At 38.8% G+C, this 20,234-nt stretch overlaps 1 protein-coding gene across 2 annotated transcripts in view; it reads left to right on the top strand.

The window, feature by feature from the left end:
* The window catches only part of LOC139756822 (carboxypeptidase D-like), a 151,081-nt gene that overhangs the window by 4,138 nt on the left and 126,709 nt on the right, over window positions 1–20,234 (top strand). For both annotated transcript variants that reach the window (XR_011714449.1, XM_071676643.1), the window contains exons 3-7: window positions 1,783–1,949; window positions 2,217–2,378; window positions 3,987–4,137; window positions 6,947–7,029; window positions 18,223–18,364. Coding sequence is in view for 1 of the 2 variants with exons in the window: in XM_071676643.1 (XP_071532744.1) it covers window positions 1,783–1,949; window positions 2,217–2,378; window positions 3,987–4,137; window positions 6,947–7,029; window positions 18,223–18,364 (705 nt within the window). In the remaining variant the exon portion in view is untranslated. The remainder of the gene's footprint in view (window positions 1–1,782; window positions 1,950–2,216; window positions 2,379–3,986; window positions 4,138–6,946; window positions 7,030–18,222; window positions 18,365–20,234) is intronic.

The following is a 20,234-nucleotide window of genomic DNA, read 5'->3' as shown; positions in this document are numbered from 1 at the left end:
CTAAAGAGAATTCTGTTAGATTCCCTCTTTTGAGTCTTTTTGTCTCAGCATTAAAGATATGAGTATTCCATGAAGCAGTCATCCTAGAAATGTTATACAGAACCTAAGCAGATATGTCTTTCAAATTACAGCTGTGTTAATCCATATTGAATTGTGCTGCCTTTTTTTAACTGAAGTTGGGTATTATTGATGACACTGGAATGAGTTTGAATTAATGGCTGAACTGAATAGAATCTAAGCTAATGAAGTAAAACCATCATAAACTTTTATAAGTAATAAAAGGTAGACACTATTGCTAGACGCTAGTGATCTCTCTGGCACCTTTGAGCTTGTAAAATGATGAAAACTTACTTGTGGTGTAACACAAGAAGTTGAGTCATAGAATGGAAAAGATATGAAAATGATTTTGGAAACTTCGTATGGCAGTGCAAGCTCTAGTACCAGATTCCTGAAAGTATTTTTATAACACACAGGCCAGACAGCTTAGTAAGATTATGAATAAATGATGTAGAAGAATTAGGCAGTACTCACACATCAAGCATCAAATGTTCAAACCCATATCAAAGCTAAATTAGTAAAAAGTGGAACTAACTCAGAGGCACATTCCTTTGAAACAAGGGATATGCCATCCATCTTATATATCTTACTCACTTGTACCTGGAGAATTTTTAGGAACATATACAGTGAATATATAGTAAAGAGCATAGATTTAGTAGGATTCCTGTAAGGATGGTGAGATGTGGAATTAATTAAAGTATAATTAAAAAGATGTGGAACTGAAGAGAGTGTGTTACTTTGAGAGGTGCTATTGATTATCATATCAGGAAACAGGAGCCAAGGTTGAATCAACAGAAGTTGTTAGAGATGGTTTTGGTTAAATACTTATGAAAAATTTATTAAATGAAGAAGTCATTGCATTTTCTCTTTTGTGAGTGTGCATGACTGTGAATGACAGTTTAGCAGAGTTTCCAAGTAGAACCGAAGGCAGAATGAAGAATTGGAGGAAAGACAAATTTTCATGGCCTGATACATGTTACCTCTGATTGGGCAAATATCAGAGCAAGAGCAGTCAAATTATGATTAAGCAGAGAAAGGTATGGTAGATGTGCCAAAGTAGGGTTTTCAAGAGTAAACTAGAGAATAGATGTGCCTAAACTAGAGAATAAATGTGCTTAGTATCTATAAGGAAACACAGTGTTATCTCCATATCTATATCTCTGATACCCTTCCCTCCAGGAGCTCCCTCAAAGGGGTGGACTTGGCAAAAGAATCTCCATAACTGGTGAACTCCATTGCCTCTTCTTTAGTGCCACACCTTTAACAGACACTTGCAGAGGGCTACTCTGGCACAGTGTTTCCAAAAGCTTTTACCTAATGTTCCTACTGAGTATGTTTACCTAATGTTCCTGCCTGTTCCAGCCTACTATTTCTACACATTGCTCCCATCCAATGTTCCTACCAACTACTTGTATGTAATGTTTTTTCCTCATTCTGATGCTTAATGTTCTTACCCATTACTTCTATCTATTTTCTCCTACCATTTTGTCAGAAGGCAGGGCTATTGCTTAGTGCTCACCACTGGAAAATGTAGAGGGTACCTAAAGCAAATATTGGTACTGATATAAATATGAAACACACCTAATGAGGAATCACAACCATTGATAGTAAAATTGGGGAATGTATACTCTTTAATGTTATACTTTTTCTTTTTGTTGATATCTAGGTTTGTTTCATTTATTTTCTATTTTTTGGTGTATTCATTGAAGCTGCCATTCTTTCCAGTCGTCATACAGATGGTTTTGAAAGCAAGACCCCTGATGATAATTTGTTCCGATACCTTGCAACAGTATATGCATCAAACCATGGCACTATGTCACGAGGAAACTTATGCCCAGGGGATAATTTTCCAGGAGGTATCACCAATGGTGCATATTGGTATGATGTTGAGGGTAAGCTTTCTGTTATTATAACTAAGTTACAGGCTTCACCTTTGATTATGATGTTTTGATTTTTTTTCTTTGCTTTTACAAATAAAGGAAACAGATCTGTTGAAGTAAAGGAAATGTTAGTATTGTTGAAGATCTTAAGATCCATTAGTGAAGATAACTTGGATTTCTCTCTGTTTGAAATGTGATATGATTCACATAGTACATCTTATTTGTTCAAATCAGTTTATATTGAGAGGTGATTTTTTGATGCTGAAAATCAACTTACAGGTGGTATGCAAGATTTCAATTATGCATTTGGGTCCTGTGCTGAAGTGACATTTGAGTTGTCATGTTGTAAATACCCAGGAAGATCAAACTTGCCATCAGAGTGGATCAACAACAGAGAGTCACTCATGTCTTTCATGGAGATGGTTCATATGGGTGCTAAAGGTAAGATTATATCAGTGTACCTGTCGGATGAGATACTTGTGACTGTAAGTGAGAGGTAACATCTGGTGGCAGAATTGATGGTTAAGAGTATATTGTAACGATTTGTATCCATAGTAAGCTGGGTTTAGCAGAATTTTCTTCTTACCAGTTATAACACATTGACTTCTACAATGCACTTAGGGTGTGGCTTGAATGGACAGTCACTTTCGCTGAATAAATCACAACCAGTCTGGGCATCACATACAAAGCACATGTGATAGTCACTCCTCACACCAATAACATCAACACAGAGTAAATGGTGTCACCAAATTCAAACAAGAAGAATCCTCAAATATCCAATACAAACAGTTCATGTTTCACTAAACTGTGCCAGGCCTACCTGGTCTGCCATTCTCAAAGGAAAATATAATAGAGCTGCAAACTACCCAAAATAGTGCAGTCAAAACAATCACTGGCTGCCTGGCAACCACATACACTCAACATCTTCACAATGAAACAAAGATCCCCCCAGAACAGTCCCACCTCAACATTCTTGGCACTCAATTTTATGCAACAGGAAACCCTCCCACCCAAGCCACTCTAACAAACCACCAACCTCCAAGTAGAAATAGAGATCAATCCAAATTTAGGGTTTCTGTTATGATTACTTCTTGGAAAATTGCCATTTAAGATCATCTTACATTATGCCTGTTTAAATCTCACTGTGATTACTTGAGGTCACTGAGGGGGCACACATTTTGTTCAACTAAGCAATTTTAAACCTGGTTTTGTTGGCCCAACTTGGCCCATATGTCTAAGGTTATGATGTCAGAAAGGTAGCTTTTACTCTGGTATTTCTAAGGAACTTTTCCAGCTAGAGATTAACAAAAGGGTTCCTTGACATTCCTCGAAGCACCTTTTTCAGGTATTACCTTACTTTAGATGTTGATGACGTACCTTGCATTGTATTGAGCCTACCACCTGTGAGGGAGAAAATTGCTTATGGATGGCAGGATGACTTGTGAAGTATGTTTGTGGTCATCTTGGCACTTGGTTAGGAAGTTTTCCCTAACTCTCCTTCCTCATGTTAGTATGCTTTCTTCTTGAGAGATAGACCAATTCTTGAGAGAAAGATGAGTTTTAAAGAAGGTAAAACTTCTTTTTCTGGATCATATCCTGCAAGCAGATTTCAGTTTATTTCTCTCACCCTTCCTTCCCCTCTTTTTTAAAAAACCTTTCTCTTAGTGAAGTTGACCCCCCCATCAGGGTGACATCCAAATATGATGAGATGGCCAGGCTGTCCAGCAGTTGGTTTGCAGAATGATAATGCTACCTGGATGATAACATTAGCTGGGATAGTTTGTTGATTGACATGGGGTGGACCTTCAGCGCACTAGTGAAGGATAAAAGGCTGTTAACCTCACTGGAAAGCTAAGAGTTAGAGAATTCTGACCTGTGGTAATTCAGAGATCTTCCAGCTTATAGGATTCTGATCTCTGGGGATCCATAAATCTCTCAGCTCATGGAACACTACCATGAAAAGGAAAATTTTCTCATCCTTCAAAACTTTTTTTCATTTCCATATTTTTTGTGCGTCTCAAAATCTAATTTGTATTTTTTTCATTGAAGGTGTGGTGATGGATGCAGATTCAGGTGAAGGACTGGAAGGAATATCAGTAAGTGTAGAAGAACTGAACTACAACGTGACCACTTCTCGTCTTGGAGAATATTGGAGATTGCTCATGCCGGGAAATTATACTCTCATAGCTAGAGGTTATGGGTGTGTACACTCCTGTATTGTTTTCTTACATCAGGACAGAGAGAGAGCATTTACTTGAAAAGGAGTTAAAACACCATTTACCTCTCAGAATAGATAGCATACACCAAGGTTTCACTCCTTTTGACATTCATGATATTTATGAGGCTGGCTAAAGTTTATTCATAGAGACTGATCAACTATACAGCGCCTCATCCAGGCCTGTAATAGAAACTGATAAAGTAATGCAGGTGGTGCCTTCTAGCCCCCAATCTGTAATTTTCACTTCATGACCTTTGCTTCTGGTCTTCAGAGATGTTAGATTTGTATCTTTTTCTGTATTGGTGTTTCACAACTCATGAATCCTTAGTTCTTTCTTTAGAACACTGCAACTCATGGAAGTAAATCTGGTCATCTAGGTTGGTCAATTGATTATGAGTTTAGCTGTCTGTGTTTTAAGTGTTACTAATGTATTTTTTTGTTAAGTCATTGCATTAGAGTTGTTGTTTAATATGGCATGGGCAAAAAATGGATGAAAGAAGAAACAAGGAGTGTGATGAAAAAGAATAAAGAGGTAAATTAGAGCTGTTTAACCGTTTGTGAACCTAACATATAAAAGTGAAAGATTCTGGGAAGAGGAAGAGTTTATAATAGATAGGCTTCAGAATTTAATGTCTCCATGGTTGTTTAATTTGTTTATGGATGGGGTTGTTAGGGAGGTAAATGCAAGAGTTTTGGAAAGAGGGGCAAGTATGAAGTCTGTTGGGGATGAGAGAGCTTGGGAAGTGAGTCAGTTGTTGTTCGCTGATGATACAGCGCTGGTGGCTGATTCATGTGAGAAACTGCAGAAGCTGGTGACTGAGTTTGGTAAAGTGTGTGGAAGAAGAAAGTTAAGAGTAAATGTGAATAAGAGCAAGGTTATTAGGTACAGTAGGGTTGAGGGTCAAGTCAATTGGGAGGTGAGTTTGAATGGAGAAAAACTGGAGGAAGTGAAGTGTTTTAGATATCTGGGAGTGGATCTGGCAGCGGATGGAACCATGGAAGCGGAAGTGGATCATAGGGTGGGGGAGGGGGCGAAAATTCTGGGGGCCTTGAAGAATGTGTGGAAGTTGAGAACATTATCTCGGAAAGCAAAAATGGGTATGTTTGAAGGAATAGTGGTTCCAACAATGTTGTATGGTTGCGAGGCGTGGGCTATGGATAGAGTTGTGCGCAGGAGGATGGATGTGCTGGAAATGAGATGTTTGAGGACAATGTGTGGTGTGAGGTGGTTTGATCGAGTGAGTAACGTAAGGGTAAGAGAGATGTGTGGAAATAAAAAGAGCGTGGTTGAGAGAGCAGAAGAGGGTGTTTTGAAGTGGTTTGGGCACATGGAGAGAATGAGTGAGGAAAGATTGACCAAGAGGATATATGTGTCGGAGGTGGAGGGAACGAGGAGAAGAGGGAGACCAAATTGGAGGTGGAAAGATGGAGTGAAAAAGATTTTGTGTGATCGGGGCCTGAACATGCCGGAGGGTGAAAGGAGGGCAAGGAATAGAGTGAATTGGAGCGATGTGGTATACCGGGGTTGACGTGCTGTCAGTGGATTGAATCAAGGCATGTGAAGTGTCTGGGGTAAACCATGGAAAGTTGTGTAGGTATGTATATTTGCGTGTGTGGACGTATGTATATACATGTGTATGGGGGGGGGGTTGGGCCATTTCTTTCGTCTGTTTCCTTGCGCTACCTCGCAAACGCGGGAGACAGCGACAAAGTATAATAAATAAAATAAATAGGACATGAAATAGCATCCCCCCTCCCCCCCGTGAGGTAGTGCTAGGAAAAGACAACAAAGGCCACATTTGTTCACACTCAGTCTCTAGCTGTCATGTATAGTGCACTGAAACCACAACTCCCTTTCCACATCCAGGCCTCACAAAACTTTCCATGGTTTACTCCAGACGCTTCACATGCCCTGGTTCTATCCGTTGACAGCACATCGACCCTGGTATACCACATCTTTCCAATTCACTCTATTCCTTGCATACCATATATATATTTATGCATATGTACGTGTATATGCATATATGTACATTTATGTGTATGAGAGCAGATGTGTCTTTCTTCATCTGTTTCCTGGTGCTACCATGCTAACGTGGGAAACGGCAATCAAGAATGAAAAAGAAATATTAATATACACTGCTAAAGATTTGTTGAGTCATTATTAATGAGAGATCATAAGCGTCTCCCAAGCAGCCAGGCGTTTTCTTCACTCCCACCACACAGCAGATGAGGAGCATGGCACCTGCTTTCTGTTTGTAGGTGTTGGGAGGTTTGAGTGAGTGCAAAGCAACATGACAACAGTAGAATGTGGGTTCTATTACCATTATATGAATAAGTCAGAATGCTCATTTAAGTGGACTCGCCATTGTGGTGAGCATTGGCCTGCTCATGGTGTTATATGAATTTGAATTTTTTTTTCCATGTCTGCATTATTTCTGTTTTTTCATCAACACTTTACATATGAGTGGTTATGCACAGGATAGTTGTGGTTAGGTGAATTAGTTTCTGGATGAATGAACGTAACATGCAGATTGAAATATCAAGAACTTGTAGTACTGTGGAAAGCCATGCTTTCGTAGCACATTGGAAACTGAATTGAAGATATGTGAGAGGTAAGTGAAAGACTGTGTTTGATCCATGCCATGTAAGTGGGAACTGAGTTAAAGGGAAAACATGAAAAGAATCAGTGATATTCATTAGCTCACATAAGGATAGTGAGGGTTTGCACTTGAAGCAGTTAAGGTTAAAGAATGTGAATAGAATACTTTGTGATTAGTGTGTATTTTTTCAGGTATGATACTGCCGTGCAGGAGGTTAGCATTGTTAATGGCACTGTATCACAAGTAGATCTCAAAATGAAACGACTTGCTGAAGGTGAGCATGTGGAAGTGACCTTTAATCTGAGCCTGCTTTCTCATTAGTACATACACCAATTACCATCATAACTAGTGCATTATGAAAACATTTATGAGGTACCATTCTTTGCTACAAAAGTTCTTCCTCCCAATATCACTTGATCTTAAAATCTTTAATCTCTCAGTGTTGGACCCTGTAAACTTGCTCTTTTATATCTGATGCTTTATCTTTTCTTACCTGATTAATGTTTACTTTGTAGTTATTGAAATAAGGAAGTAAGATTCTTTTCAGAATTTCTTTCCATTAATTGTAACCACTTTTTATTTTCTTATGATTTCCAGTTCATCAGCTATTTAAGGAGACTTGTACAAAGGTATTGAAGCTTGGCTTGTGAAAGTAGCTGCAGAATTGAATTTGAAACCACTAACTTAGAAAAGAGGCTCTATGCTTGCTAGGGCAAATATGAATTTATTCATGACAGGTAGAAGTGCTGCATCCAGACCCTGTACAGATTTGTCCAAGTGAAATCAAGTAGAACCAAAAGTTTCATTATCTGCCCTTGTCCCAAGAGTGACTTCTTTGAAGTTTATCCCAACTGTTTTTATTAAGAAATATATAGTTATAGGAACAGTTGTGTTGCATAATTTACTTGAGGTTGATGATCTACATGAGATTAATTTTCCACATGATGTCTTTCAGTGAATGGAATTAGGCCCGGAGAATTGGCAGATAAAGATAAAAGCACTAATGTGACATTAGAAAATTCAACCTCATTTGTCATCCATAAGTTTTGGTCCTTTCTCTGTTGTGAGTGACAGTCAGTTGGTGGTCATGAATTATGGATAGCCTTTAACCACAAGGGAAAGTCAACCAGAATTAATCAGTGATTGTCAGTTCATAACCCTGAGTGGTTTTTGCCCAACAAGTATGTATGATGATCCACTAATAAACATGAGCAGGAGCCATCATTCAGCAAAAGGTAACAGTCATCTAATGGCTGTAAGTGAAGTTCATCCCATAGTCATGAATGATGGTCAGCCTTCAGCCTTAACAGGTGATCAGCTGTTTGTGCAATCTTCAACTAAAAATCCCACATGATTATTGATTATGCAGGTGGTGTAAGCTTGACAGTTCCTAACTTTTTGTGCGATGTTGTGTTTTGTATGAGTATAAAAACTGATGTGGCTTTTATGGTAATGAGTGCTGCTGTAATTGGAGACTTCAGTGCCTGGTTTTTCACTGCATTTAGAGTTAACGCAGTATATGCCATACTGCATTGCACAGCTTATTTTTGTGTGTAAAATAGCAGCAGTAACTTTTGCAGTTAATCCATTATATGTAGCATGAATTTAAGGTTCTTTCTAGAAATTTTTGTTTTGTTTGTGTGATTTCATTTTTCTTTACAGCATAAGCATCTTGACGTTGAAAGTAGAGCTAAATTTTCACTTATGCTTTTGAACTTATGACAACTTCAGGCTTTTGGTAAAGCTTGCTGGTAGGTTGAACTCTCCCATACCATGAGGTTTTTAATGTTTATGGTAGAATAGAATTAATTGATTTTTTTGGAAGAATGATGGAAAGTTTTGGCAAGAGTAGTATGTTAGTTGACACTTATTATTTTTAGAGAAGCTGTATTTGGAAACATTTCATTTATTTGTTCATATATTTTATGTGGTGGTTTTAGCCATTGGGAAATTAGCATGGGCAAATGCATCATATTTTTGAGGGGCAATTGGTTCTTTTTTTCAGCCCTTTGTTGCTTTCCTTGAGTTCTTCCTTTTTATGGCTTTTTCTCCTTTCTCATTGCTGCATAGACTATGTATTCATGCTACCTTTTCACATTGCTTCTTAGTACTTACAAATATGTGTCATTTCTTTTATTCATTTTAATTCGACAGCATACAGAATTCTTCAGCAAACATTGCAAGTATTGCCACTGTCTCTGTGGCACTGTGAAGTGTAGAGTTTATAGTTGTTATAGTTGTTATAGTAATAAACATGGTATACTTACGTACTTGGAATATCAAAAAAAGTGACATAGTATGGGTAGTATAAATTGTCGTTGTTAAATGATAGGTGCCATTTCCTGAAGTTTGAGGTAGCTGAAAATTATTGTAAAGTAGTAGGGACATCTTGGGAAGAGTTATTGATAACCTCATTATAGTCTGAATTACGGTACAGTGCTGGAGCTGAGGAGGATATAGTAGAAGACATGATGTCTTCTTACATAGAATGTTAGAAAAGATAACATGATATGGGCTGATGTATGGATTGTGAATGTTAGATGATGATGTCATTACCAGAGGGAAGAATTATTATCTCATTACAGGGTAAATTGTGGCATGAGACTGGAACTTTGAGGAGGGGATCCTGGTTCTGCAAATTGATTCCCTTGAAAGATGCATGTGGTGTCCTATGATGAAAGTGCTTTGTATTAGATACTGTAGACTTCGAAATACATGGAAATTTGTCAAAAGTAGTAAAGTTTTTATTTGGTGGAAATGAGAGGTCAGAGGCTCAGTAATAGTATAATGAAAGCCCTAAATAATACCATGTTAAAGAATTTTTTTCATAACCCAGCACACATGCACTCTCTCTCTCTCTCTCTCTCTCTCTCTCTCTCTCTCTCTCTCTCTCTCTCTCTCTCTCTCTCTCTCTTTCAGGGAGAGGTTGTGTGAAGGAGGGTGGATGTGCTGGAAATGAGATGTTTCAGAACAATATGTGGTGTGAGGTAGTTTGATCGAGCAAGTAATGAAAGGGTAAGAGGAATGTGTGGTAGTAAAAAGAGTGTGGTTGAGAGAGCGGAAGAGGGTGTTTTGAAATGGATTGGTCACATGGAGAGAATGAGTGAGGAAAGATTGACAAAGAGGATATATGTGTCAGAGATGGAGGGAATGAGGAGAAGTGGGAGACCAAATTGGAGGTGGAAGGATGGAGTGAAAAAGATTTTGAGCGATTGGGGCCTGAACATGCAGGAGCGTGAAAGGCGTGCAAGGAATAGGGTGAATTGGAACGATGTGGTATAGCAGGGTTGATGTGCTGTCAATGGATTGAACCAGGGCATGTGAAGTGTCTGGGGTAAACCACAGAAAGTTTTGTGGGGCCTGGATGTGGAAAGTGAGCTGTGGTTTCAGTGCATTAAACACGACAGCTAGAGACTGAGTGTGAACAAATGAAGCCTTTGTTGTCTTTTCCTTGTGCTACCTCGCACGCGTGCGGGGGAGGGGGTTGTCATTTCATGTCATGTGTGGTGGGGTGGCGATGGGAATGAATAAAGGCAGCAAGTATGAATTATGTACATGAGTATATATGTATATGTCTGTGTATGTATATATATGTATACGTTGAAATGTATAGGTATGTATGTGTGGACGTGTGTGTATATACATGTGTATGTGGCTGGGTTGGGCCATTTTTTTGTCTGTTTCTTTGTGCTACCTCAGTAATGCAGGAGACAGCGACAAAGTATAATAGATAGATAAATAAATGAATAAATCGTCATCCCACATCTTAGACTTTTGGGCCATGAAAAAATATAAGGAAATTGGGATTTTATATTCAAGGCTCCATTCCCACCCCCCAGATATCACACCTTAAGATAATTTGAAGAAACTCAGACCCTCTCACTTTCAGCCCCCTTCAACTATTGGGCCCTGGTATAATATAGGGAAAATCAAACCTCATTTTCTTATCCTGTTGGGTCCTAGGATGATTTAAGGGAAATGATATTTGCCACCCCCCCAGCTCCCCTATAATGTCATTGATTTTTGTTGTGTTCAACTTTTGTGTAGTATAATGCAGCTATGGAGAAGTTTTTGGTCTTAGTGCTGTATTTTCAGGATATCTGCACAGTATTTGTTTATAACCAGATTTACCTGTTTGATGTTATTGATATGAAACACAAAATTCATTGCATTAATCTAATTGCAAGTCATCACATTTGATGTCAGCAGGTTAGTAAAATTTGCATTTCTAATTGTTCAAAGAAAATATAAATATGAAGTTAAGATAACTTTTTAGAGAAATCTTTCAGTCATTAACCCATTCACTGCAGCAGGATCATACACATTGATAATTCTTAAATCGGCATCTTAATACTTGAAGCAAAACATACAGCCATGAATGCTTATTTTGACATCCTGTACATTGTTATAGGTTGTTGCTGCTTAAATTTTTTTCATATACTTGTGAATGATTTTAAAGTTTGCCAGAAAAAAACAGTATGAGATCTGTGCCCTCATATTATGCAATGATGTAAGATGTGACACTTACAAGATAACAGATATTTGAGATGAAAACCTTTGATGATCATATTTGTTTTTTACAAAAACACTTCCAAAACTACCACGCATCATACTGAATGTGTTTGAAAGTACTCATGGGGTGCTGATGCATCTGGCATTGAAGCAGCATAAGTTAGCTTTTAAATTTTGATGCAAGTCAATAAGTGCAGGTGTAGACTACAGTTCGTCATTAGATGTATGAATTTTTCTGCCTTTGAATTGTCAGTCTCTAGAGAGGGCCCATACATGGAGAACTTTCGTACATCTCAGCTACCCACTGTTCCTCATAAAGAATGCATATGTATTATCCTGTCTTGATGCCAGATGTATGCTCCCACTATTGTAGTCATTTTTAAAGTAAACAAATTTGTAGAGTTAGTGTTTACATATTTGATGAAAGATTACATATTTGATGAAAGATTACTTGCTTATTCGTATGTATAAATTTTCCATTTGTAAATGACATGTAAATACATAGACTATAAATGTATAATATGTAAAGTACACGAATTTATTTTTTTTCATACTGGAATGCTGTTTCCTGCATTAGCAATGTGATGCCAGGAACAGACAAAGTAAAGCCGCATCTGCTTTCATCCAGTCTCTAGCTGTCATGTGTAATACATTGAAACCATAGCTCCCTATCCACAACAAGGCCCTACACACCTTTCCATAGTTTACCCTGGATGCTTCACATTCCTCGGTTCGGTCCATTAACAGCACGCTGACCCCTGTGTACCATAGCTTTCAAATTCACTGTATTCCATGCATGCCTTTCACCCTCCTGCATGCTCTGATGAAATATGTAAGTTTGATACACAATGGAAGACTGTAAAGTGTGTAATGTAATTAGGTGTATGAAAGTGAAATGATGCCTGAAAATATACCATAATTTTTGTATGCTTGCTTATATAAAGATGTAAGGCATTGGCTGTAGAAAAGGCAGTTCAGAGGAGGGTGGATGTGTTGGATATGAAATGTTTGAGGGTAGTATGTGATGAGGAGGATGGTTTGATTAAGTAAGTAATGAAAGGGTAAGAGAGAAGTGTGGTAATAAAATGAGTATCTGATAGAGCTGAAGAGTGTTTGCTAAAATGGTTTGGACATATAGAGAGAATGAGTGAGGAAAAGTTATAAAAGAGGTCATATGTATCAATAGTGTATAGAACAAGGAGAACAGGAGGCCAAAATGGAGGTGGAAGTAGAGTGAAACAGATTTTGAGTGATTGTACCTGAAATGCAGGAGGGTGAATGACATACACAGCATAAGGTGAATTGAAACAGTGTGGTAAACTGGGATCAACATGCTGTCAATGGTCAGAACCAGAGCATTTGAAGTGTTTAGAGTAAACCACAGAAAAGTCTGTGGGGCCTGGTTGTGAGGAGCTGTGGTTTTAGTGCATTACACATGACAGATGGAGAATGAATGTGAGTGGATTCAGCCTTTCCTCATCTGTTCCTGATGCTATCTCGCTAATGCTAGATATGGCAATCAAGTATGGAAAAAAAAAAGATAAAGACATCCATGTTGTCAACTCATTCAGCACCTTCTTACACCAGCACAAAGTATGATACTACCTTTTTCATACTTGATTGCCAATTCCCATAATTTCTTTCATTTTTTGATATGTCCATACCTTTTCAGCCCTCTCACCCATACTTTTCCATTTTTTTCCCCATTCTACACTCAATCTGTCCTGTTATTTCTTCACTGAAGTCTCTCTTCCAAGCCCTCTTACTTTCACCACCCTCTTCTCATTGATATTGTTTCCTCTTTTCCTAATACCTCTACAAATCTTCAACCTTGTCTTCTGAAAATAGTGACCATACATCCCACCAGCTGCCCCTCTCAGTATATTTACGTCCAAAAGTCTCTCTATTGCACACATTATTGTAACCAGTGAGGTAGGAGGTGCTGCTACTGTGGAAAGTAAAGAAGCTCGAAATTGGGAAAAGTTATTAAGTTTCAGCACCTTTAGGGGATACTCTGGTTTTACTAGACTGTCCAAGTCTCACCCAGCCTTTTTGTGGTGACCTTGTTATTACACCCCTTAGGAGTGGAACTAAATGGGGAGGGATAGCCCAGTTACATCAAGGCAGTAATTTTAGGTTTGGACATGTACCTGAGGTGTGCTGTCACTTAGTTTTTTGACAATTTTGGAGCGTCACTGCCTCCGGAAACACTGCGCTGGAGTTGCCCTCTGCCAGGGTGAGGCACAAAAGGCTGAGAAATGGCACTGGAGTGTACCAGTTATGCCAATGGTTAAAAGAGATGAGTGATTGAGGGTGATGGCACTGAATGTGAAGGTGATGACTGGTGAGAGTAAAAGGAGGGTGATTGTGGAGAGGTGCGAAAAGTTTTAGCATGTATGTGCTGGGGATTGGGGAAACTCATATCTTTGGGCAGTGTGTGGAGTGAAAGTGGAAATGATAAATGCAAGTTATGGGAAGGCATAGAAGGACGGGTGGTATGGACAGGAATGAGTGAAAATTATCAGGGAAGAGGAAAAGAAGGATGTGCAATTCTGCTGTCACCAAGAGTGTGGGAGGGTGTTACAGAGCATGGATGGAATAGATCAAGAATAGTATGGGTGAAAGGAACGATTGGGACTGTGAAGTATGCATGGATATGTGTATATGCGCCTGTGAATATGAAGACTGTATGAGGTTAGGATGAAGTGAAGCTTTTCTGGAGAAATTTGAATGATTGTATAAATGGTTTTGAGAATGAGAGAAACATGGTTGTATTGGATGATATGAATGCAAAAGTGAGGTGTGATGAAATTGGTGATGAATGGGGAGTGCATGGAGTAAATGAGAATGAAAGTTATCTGGTGGATATTTGTGCTGAGAGGGGTTTATTCCTTGTAACCATCTTTGTTCAGCACAAGATGATTCACAGATATACGTGGATGAGAAATGATGAAATAGAAAAGCAAAAGGCTTTAATTGACTATGTAGCAGTGGATGAAAGATTGAGAAAGGCTGTGCTAGTAGCTAGAGTTGTGAGAGGATTCTTTGGAGACTGACCATCTCACAGTTCTTTTGGGATGAGGATCAGGGAGAAGTGGAGGTATGGTGTAAGGAATGCAGTGAATGTAGGAATGCAGTCATGCTTGAATGAGGTGTTTAAAATGTTTAGAGAAATGCTATGAAAGGTTGTAGAATCAGTAGTTGGATACAAGATTGTGAGATACAGGAATAAAAAGGGCAGTGCATGTTGGACAGAAGAGATTAGAAATGCTGTGAAATAGAAGAAAATGGCATATGGTAGATTGTTCGATAGGAATATACCAGTAGAAGTTCAGCAAAGGAGGAGGGAAGAATACAAAATATGTAAGTGGAATGTTATGAAGTTGATAGAGAAAAGCAAAGAAAGAGTAGATGAAGATCTTGGAAGGAACTTAAGTGGAAAGTTTCGGGATAAAAAGAAACTGTATTGGAAGGAGGTGAAAAAAGAAAGAGGTAGATGTAAGAGTGGAAATGTTAATGTCAGAAGTAAGGAAGGGGATTTGCCGAATCAAAAGGAGGAAGTGAAAAGAAGACAGAAGAAGTAGTTTGAAGAACTGATGAATGTGGGAAAATGGGAGGCAGTAGTTGTTACATGCATGGGTATGGAGGATGGAAGTAAAAGGATGCAAGTGCATGGGCCTATAGCAAAAATGGAGGTTAGAAGGGCAATAATGCTGAAGGTAGGAAAGGCACCTGGAGTGGACGACATTATGGCTGAAATGCTGAAGTATGAAGGAGAAAGTGTGATAAAGTGGATGAATCTTGCATGTAATTTAGCATGAAAACAGATTTTGCTTGGAGATTGGGTGAAAGCTATTATCATTCCTTTATTCAAAAGAAATGTATGTAGTAATTATAGGGGAATAAGTCTGTTAAGTATACCAGGAAAAGTGTATGCAAGAATATTAATTGATAGAGTGATGAAAGTGACTGAATGCAGAATAAATGAGGACTAAGGGGTTTTTAGGAAAGGTAGGGGATGTGTAGATCAGATTTTTGTGGTAAGAGATGACCTTGGAAGAGTATTTTTAGTGAAGAGTTGTATGCAGCTTCTGTGGATCTGGAGAAAGCCTATGACAGAGTCAAGTGGAATGCTTTGTGGGATGTGTTAAGGATATATGGTATAGGGGACAACTGTTGGATGGTGTGAAAGCTTTCTATAGAGGAGCAAATGCTTGTGTAAGAGTGGATGGAGAGCTGAGTGATAGTTTTGGGATACCTGTAGGTGTGAAGCAGGGCTGTGTAATGTCACTGTGGCTTTTTAGTATATATATGGATGGAGTGATAAGAGAGATGATAAGCAAAACTAGGGAAAGGGGTGCAGAGATAGAGTGTGGCAGTGAGATATGGTGGCAAGTCTTTATGGATGATATTGTGTTGTTTGCTGAGAGTGAAGATGTGTGGAAGGTTGTAAGTGTCTTTTATGATGTGTGTAAGTGTAGGCAATTGAAGGTAAATGCAAGTAAAAGTAAAGTAATGGTGTTTGAAAGAAATGCAGTGAAAGTAGAGATTTTATAGAGTGAAAGAAGAAAATGTACTAAATTGTGCTGTGGATATGAAAGAAAAAGACTGGAAGATGTGAGACTTTTAAGTAAGTGGGTGAAATGGAAGGAGAGATAAGGGAGAGAGCGGTATAGGGTAGAAGAGTCATTGGATCCCATAATAGAACACTGAAGGGTAGAGGTGTAAGTATGGAAGTGAAGAGAGGATTAAGGGACAGCAACGTCCTCCCAACTCTGACCTATGCACCCAAAATAAAGACATGGAATGAGTCACAGAGGTCAAGAATCCAGGTTGTGAAAATGAGCTATTTGAGAACATGTGGTGTGACTAGATGGAATGAAGAAAGGAATGAAAGGATGTATGAGATATGTGGTATGGCAGGGATTGCAAAAGGAGTGCATTGTGAAGTGGTTGAATGGGAGTTTACAAGGAGAGTATATGATAGTACAGTTAAAGGGTTTGGTGTGAGTGGAAGACCACCTGTGACATGGGCAAATAGATGTGGAGGAATGCTAGAGGGAAAGAAATAGTGGAAGAATGTGTTGAATATTGTATGCACAGGAGACATGTAAGGACAGGATAAGTGGAGACTTTTGCTGTGGCCGTACCTTGGTGAGAGTTCCTGGAGGGAGCATTCTTAAGAGATATAGGTATAGATAGATAGATCAATTAATATGTAATCCAGTAATGACCACTGACCATCTCTCCTGCTCACATACTTTTAGTAGTTTGTCCCTATTTTTAGACCAGGTATTCCCAAACATCAATCCTTTTTCAGAACACAGCTCTAGAAGCTGTTTACCATTTCCATTCATAATACTGAATACATCATTTATACCCTCAACTGTCACATCATTCATCTTTGCATTCAAATCACTCATTGATAATACTTAGTCTCTTGTATCAAAACTTCAGTCTCTTGTATCAAAACTTCTGATGCACTTACTCATCTGCTCATAACACTGTTTCCTCTCATGATCTTTCTTTTCATGGACAGGTGCATAAGCACTAATAATCGTCTGTCTGTTTCCATTCACTTTCACTTTTTCCCACATCAGTCTAGAATTCACTTCCTTACACTTTCACACACTCCCACAATTACTTCAGGACTATTGCTGCTCCTTCCTTAGCTCTTATCCTCTCACCAATCTCTGACTTTACTTCAAAGACATTTCCAAACCATTCATCCCCCATTACCCTTGAGTTTTATTTAACTCAGAGCCAGAACATCCAGGTTTCTGTACCCAACCATACTAACTCTCCTCTCTTTTTATCTTGATTACATCCACGTGCATTTAGACACCCCAGCCTGAGCCTTCACTACTTGTCTCTCCTCTCTTCTCATATTGGATACATCCACACATTTAGACACTCTCCTCTCTTCTCATATTGGTTACATCCACACATTTAGACACCCCAGCCTTATCCTTGAGGAGGATGAGTACTCCCTGCTTGGCACCTTTTCTGCTCCTTCTTTTAGAAACTGAAACACAAGAGGGGAAGGATTTACAGCTCCCCCTGCTCTCTTCCCTTTTAATCACCTCCTTTGGCATGCTGGGAATATGGATAACTTAATTGGGATATATCCATCACTATGTATAATATAGACACACTGCATTCTGTAAGGAAAAATCTTGATAATTTTCCTCTTACCATGATGGACTTTCCAGACTTTGCCTATAATATTTTACTAGGTTGATTTTTATGTGATTTTATATTGAAATTCATGGTCTAGTAAATTGCGATAGGAAATTGTTGTATATATTTTTTTTTGATAAAAAATTTCCTATACGTGCGCAACATACAGTGAACTTTATGACTGCAACAGTGAGAGTGTTAATTGGCTTCATTCTGCTTTTAGTTGTTCACAGAATCATGTTCAGATTCATGAATTATTCGCTGTTTTTATCAAACACAGCTCGCAGATCGACCATTTTGTGCTGTATTAAAATGAAATTGGTAAAAATGTTGATGGTGAACCTCTAGATGATATGGGTTCTTGTGTTGAGTTTGCTTATTACCATACTATACTTACTACAGTTTTTGAATATATGCAGTGTTGATTGATATGTGCTGTATAGTGAATTGTGATCGCCTCATTGTTCTCAGATGATAGAACCTTGGAATCTTTTAAATTGGTATTAGGTTGTGCTTGAAAGGCATTTATATTGGATTACTGGTAAAGTAAGATCATTAGTGAATCTATCAGCTGTCAAGCATAGTGTAAAATATTGATTTATTTATTTGTATGTAAAATTGTGTAATTAATGGGATACTCCATATAGAAGAATACTTTTACTCCACATATGGAACTTAAAGAATATGAAATTCAATTGAAAAAGTTATTCTAAATTTAATTTGAATATTCACATAACAAAAAGTTTCAGTAATCCTCATTTTCTCACTTTCACAGCTGCTACTGTACTGGCTAGCTCAGAATCTCCTATTGCTGCCACATCTGAAGAAGGTACACATACTACCACCACAATCTCAACAACGACAGTGCGAGTCAAGAAGCCTGAAGAGGAAGGATTTACTACAGTGCCTGAGTTTATGTAAGTATAAACTTTAGGGGTCACACACACACACACTATGTGTCACACATATCCTACCTATGTCACTGTCTTTCTGTCTTTCAGTACCACCTGTCTCAGCATATACTAAGCTTGGGGACAGGGGAGAAAGAATACTTTCCATGTGTTCCCTGTGTATCACATAATGCAACTGTGAGGGAAGGAGCAGTGGACATCTGTCTGTGTTGTCTGAATGTGTTTGGATGTAAGCAGAATGAGAAGAAAGGAGAAATATGGAGAAATAGGTTTTATGTGAGGAAAGGCACTTGGATGTTTAGCTCTCAGTTAGATAAATTTCGGGGTTAGGAGGGAAGAATGATTTTGGAATGTCTTCGGGTAAAGTCAGGAGTAAGGGTGAGGAGAAGAGCTATGGATGGGGTAGCATTTCTGCAGAAGTAATTGTTGAAATGTGTGGAGAGTAAGGAAGTGAGATCCAGACTCACTTGGATAGAAATTTAACTGAATTACACTCCACTGACCCAGGTAGCTGTCTTTTCTTTTTGCTTCACCCATACATGAACTGCTAGCAATTTGTCCACAAGTATACAATCTCTCCTTGTCATACGTAACACTTGACAACACTTAGCTCACACAACTTATTCTTAGTGACTAGGTTTTTTGCTGGTGAGTGCTATATGCTGGCCCTGCCTTTAGGCTAAATGATAGGAGCAGTAGATAGAAATAGCAGATAAGAACATTAGGTAGGAGCATTTGGTTGAAACTTAAGTAGAAGTAATAGGAAGGTAAATTATATGGGAGGGTATTGATTGAGAGGGTGAAGGCATGTACAGAGCATCAGATTGGGGAAGAGCAGTGCGGTTTCAGAAGTGGTAGAGGATGTGTGGATCAGGTGTTTGCTTTGAAGAATGTATGTGAGAAATACTTAGAAAAGCAAATGGATTTGTATGTAGCATTTATGGATCTGGAGAAGGCATATGATAGAGTTGATAGAGATGCTCTGTGGAAGGTATTAAGAATATATGGTGTGGGAGGCAAGTTGTTAGAAGCAGTGAAAAGTTTTTATCGAGGATGTAAGGCATGTGTACGTGTAGGAAGAGAGGAAAGTGATTGGTTCTCAGTGAATGTAGGTTTGCGGCAGGGGTGTGTGATGTCTCCATGGTTGTTTAATTTGTTTATGGATGGGGTTGTAAAGGAGGTAAATGCAAGAGTCCTGGAAAGAGGGGCAAGTATGAAGTCTGTTGGGGATGAGAGAGCTTGGGAAGTGAGTCAATTGTTGTTCGCTGATGATACAGCGCTGGTGGCTGATTCATGTGAGAAACTGCAGAAGCTGGTGACTGAGTTTGGTAAAGTGTGTGGAAGAAGAAAGTTGAGAGTAAATGTGAATAAGAGCAAGGTTATTAGGTACAGTAGGGGTGAGGGTCAAGTCAATTGGGAGGTGAGTTTGAATGGAGAAAAACTGGAGGAAGTGAAGTGTTTTAGATATCTGGGAGTGGATCTGTCAGCGGATGGAACCATGGAAGCGGAAGTGGATCATAGGGTGGGGGAGGGGGCGAAAATTTTGGGAGCCTTGAAAAATGTGTGGAAGTCGAGAACATTATCTCGGAAAGCAAAAATGGGTATGTTTGAGGGAATAGTGGTTCCAACAATGCTGTATGGTTGCGAGGCGTGGGCTATGGATAGAGATGTGCGCAGGAGGATGGATGTGCTGGAAATGAGATGTTTGAGGACAATGTGTGGTGTGAGGTGGTTTGATCGAGTAAGTAACGTAAGGGTAAGAGAGATGTGTGGAAATAAAAAGAGCGTGGTCGAGAGAGCAGAAGAGGGTGTTTTGAAATGGTTTGGGCACATGGAGAGAATGAGTGAGGAGAGATTGACCAAGAGGATATATGTG

The sequence above is a fragment of the Panulirus ornatus genome, chromosome 23 (assembly GCF_036320965.1).
Source record: "Panulirus ornatus isolate Po-2019 chromosome 23, ASM3632096v1, whole genome shotgun sequence".
In the NCBI taxonomy this organism is placed as follows: domain Eukaryota; kingdom Metazoa; phylum Arthropoda; class Malacostraca; order Decapoda; family Palinuridae; genus Panulirus; species Panulirus ornatus.
Note: the sequence above shows the minus strand (reverse complement) of the source record. Positions and strands in the feature narration are given on the sequence as shown.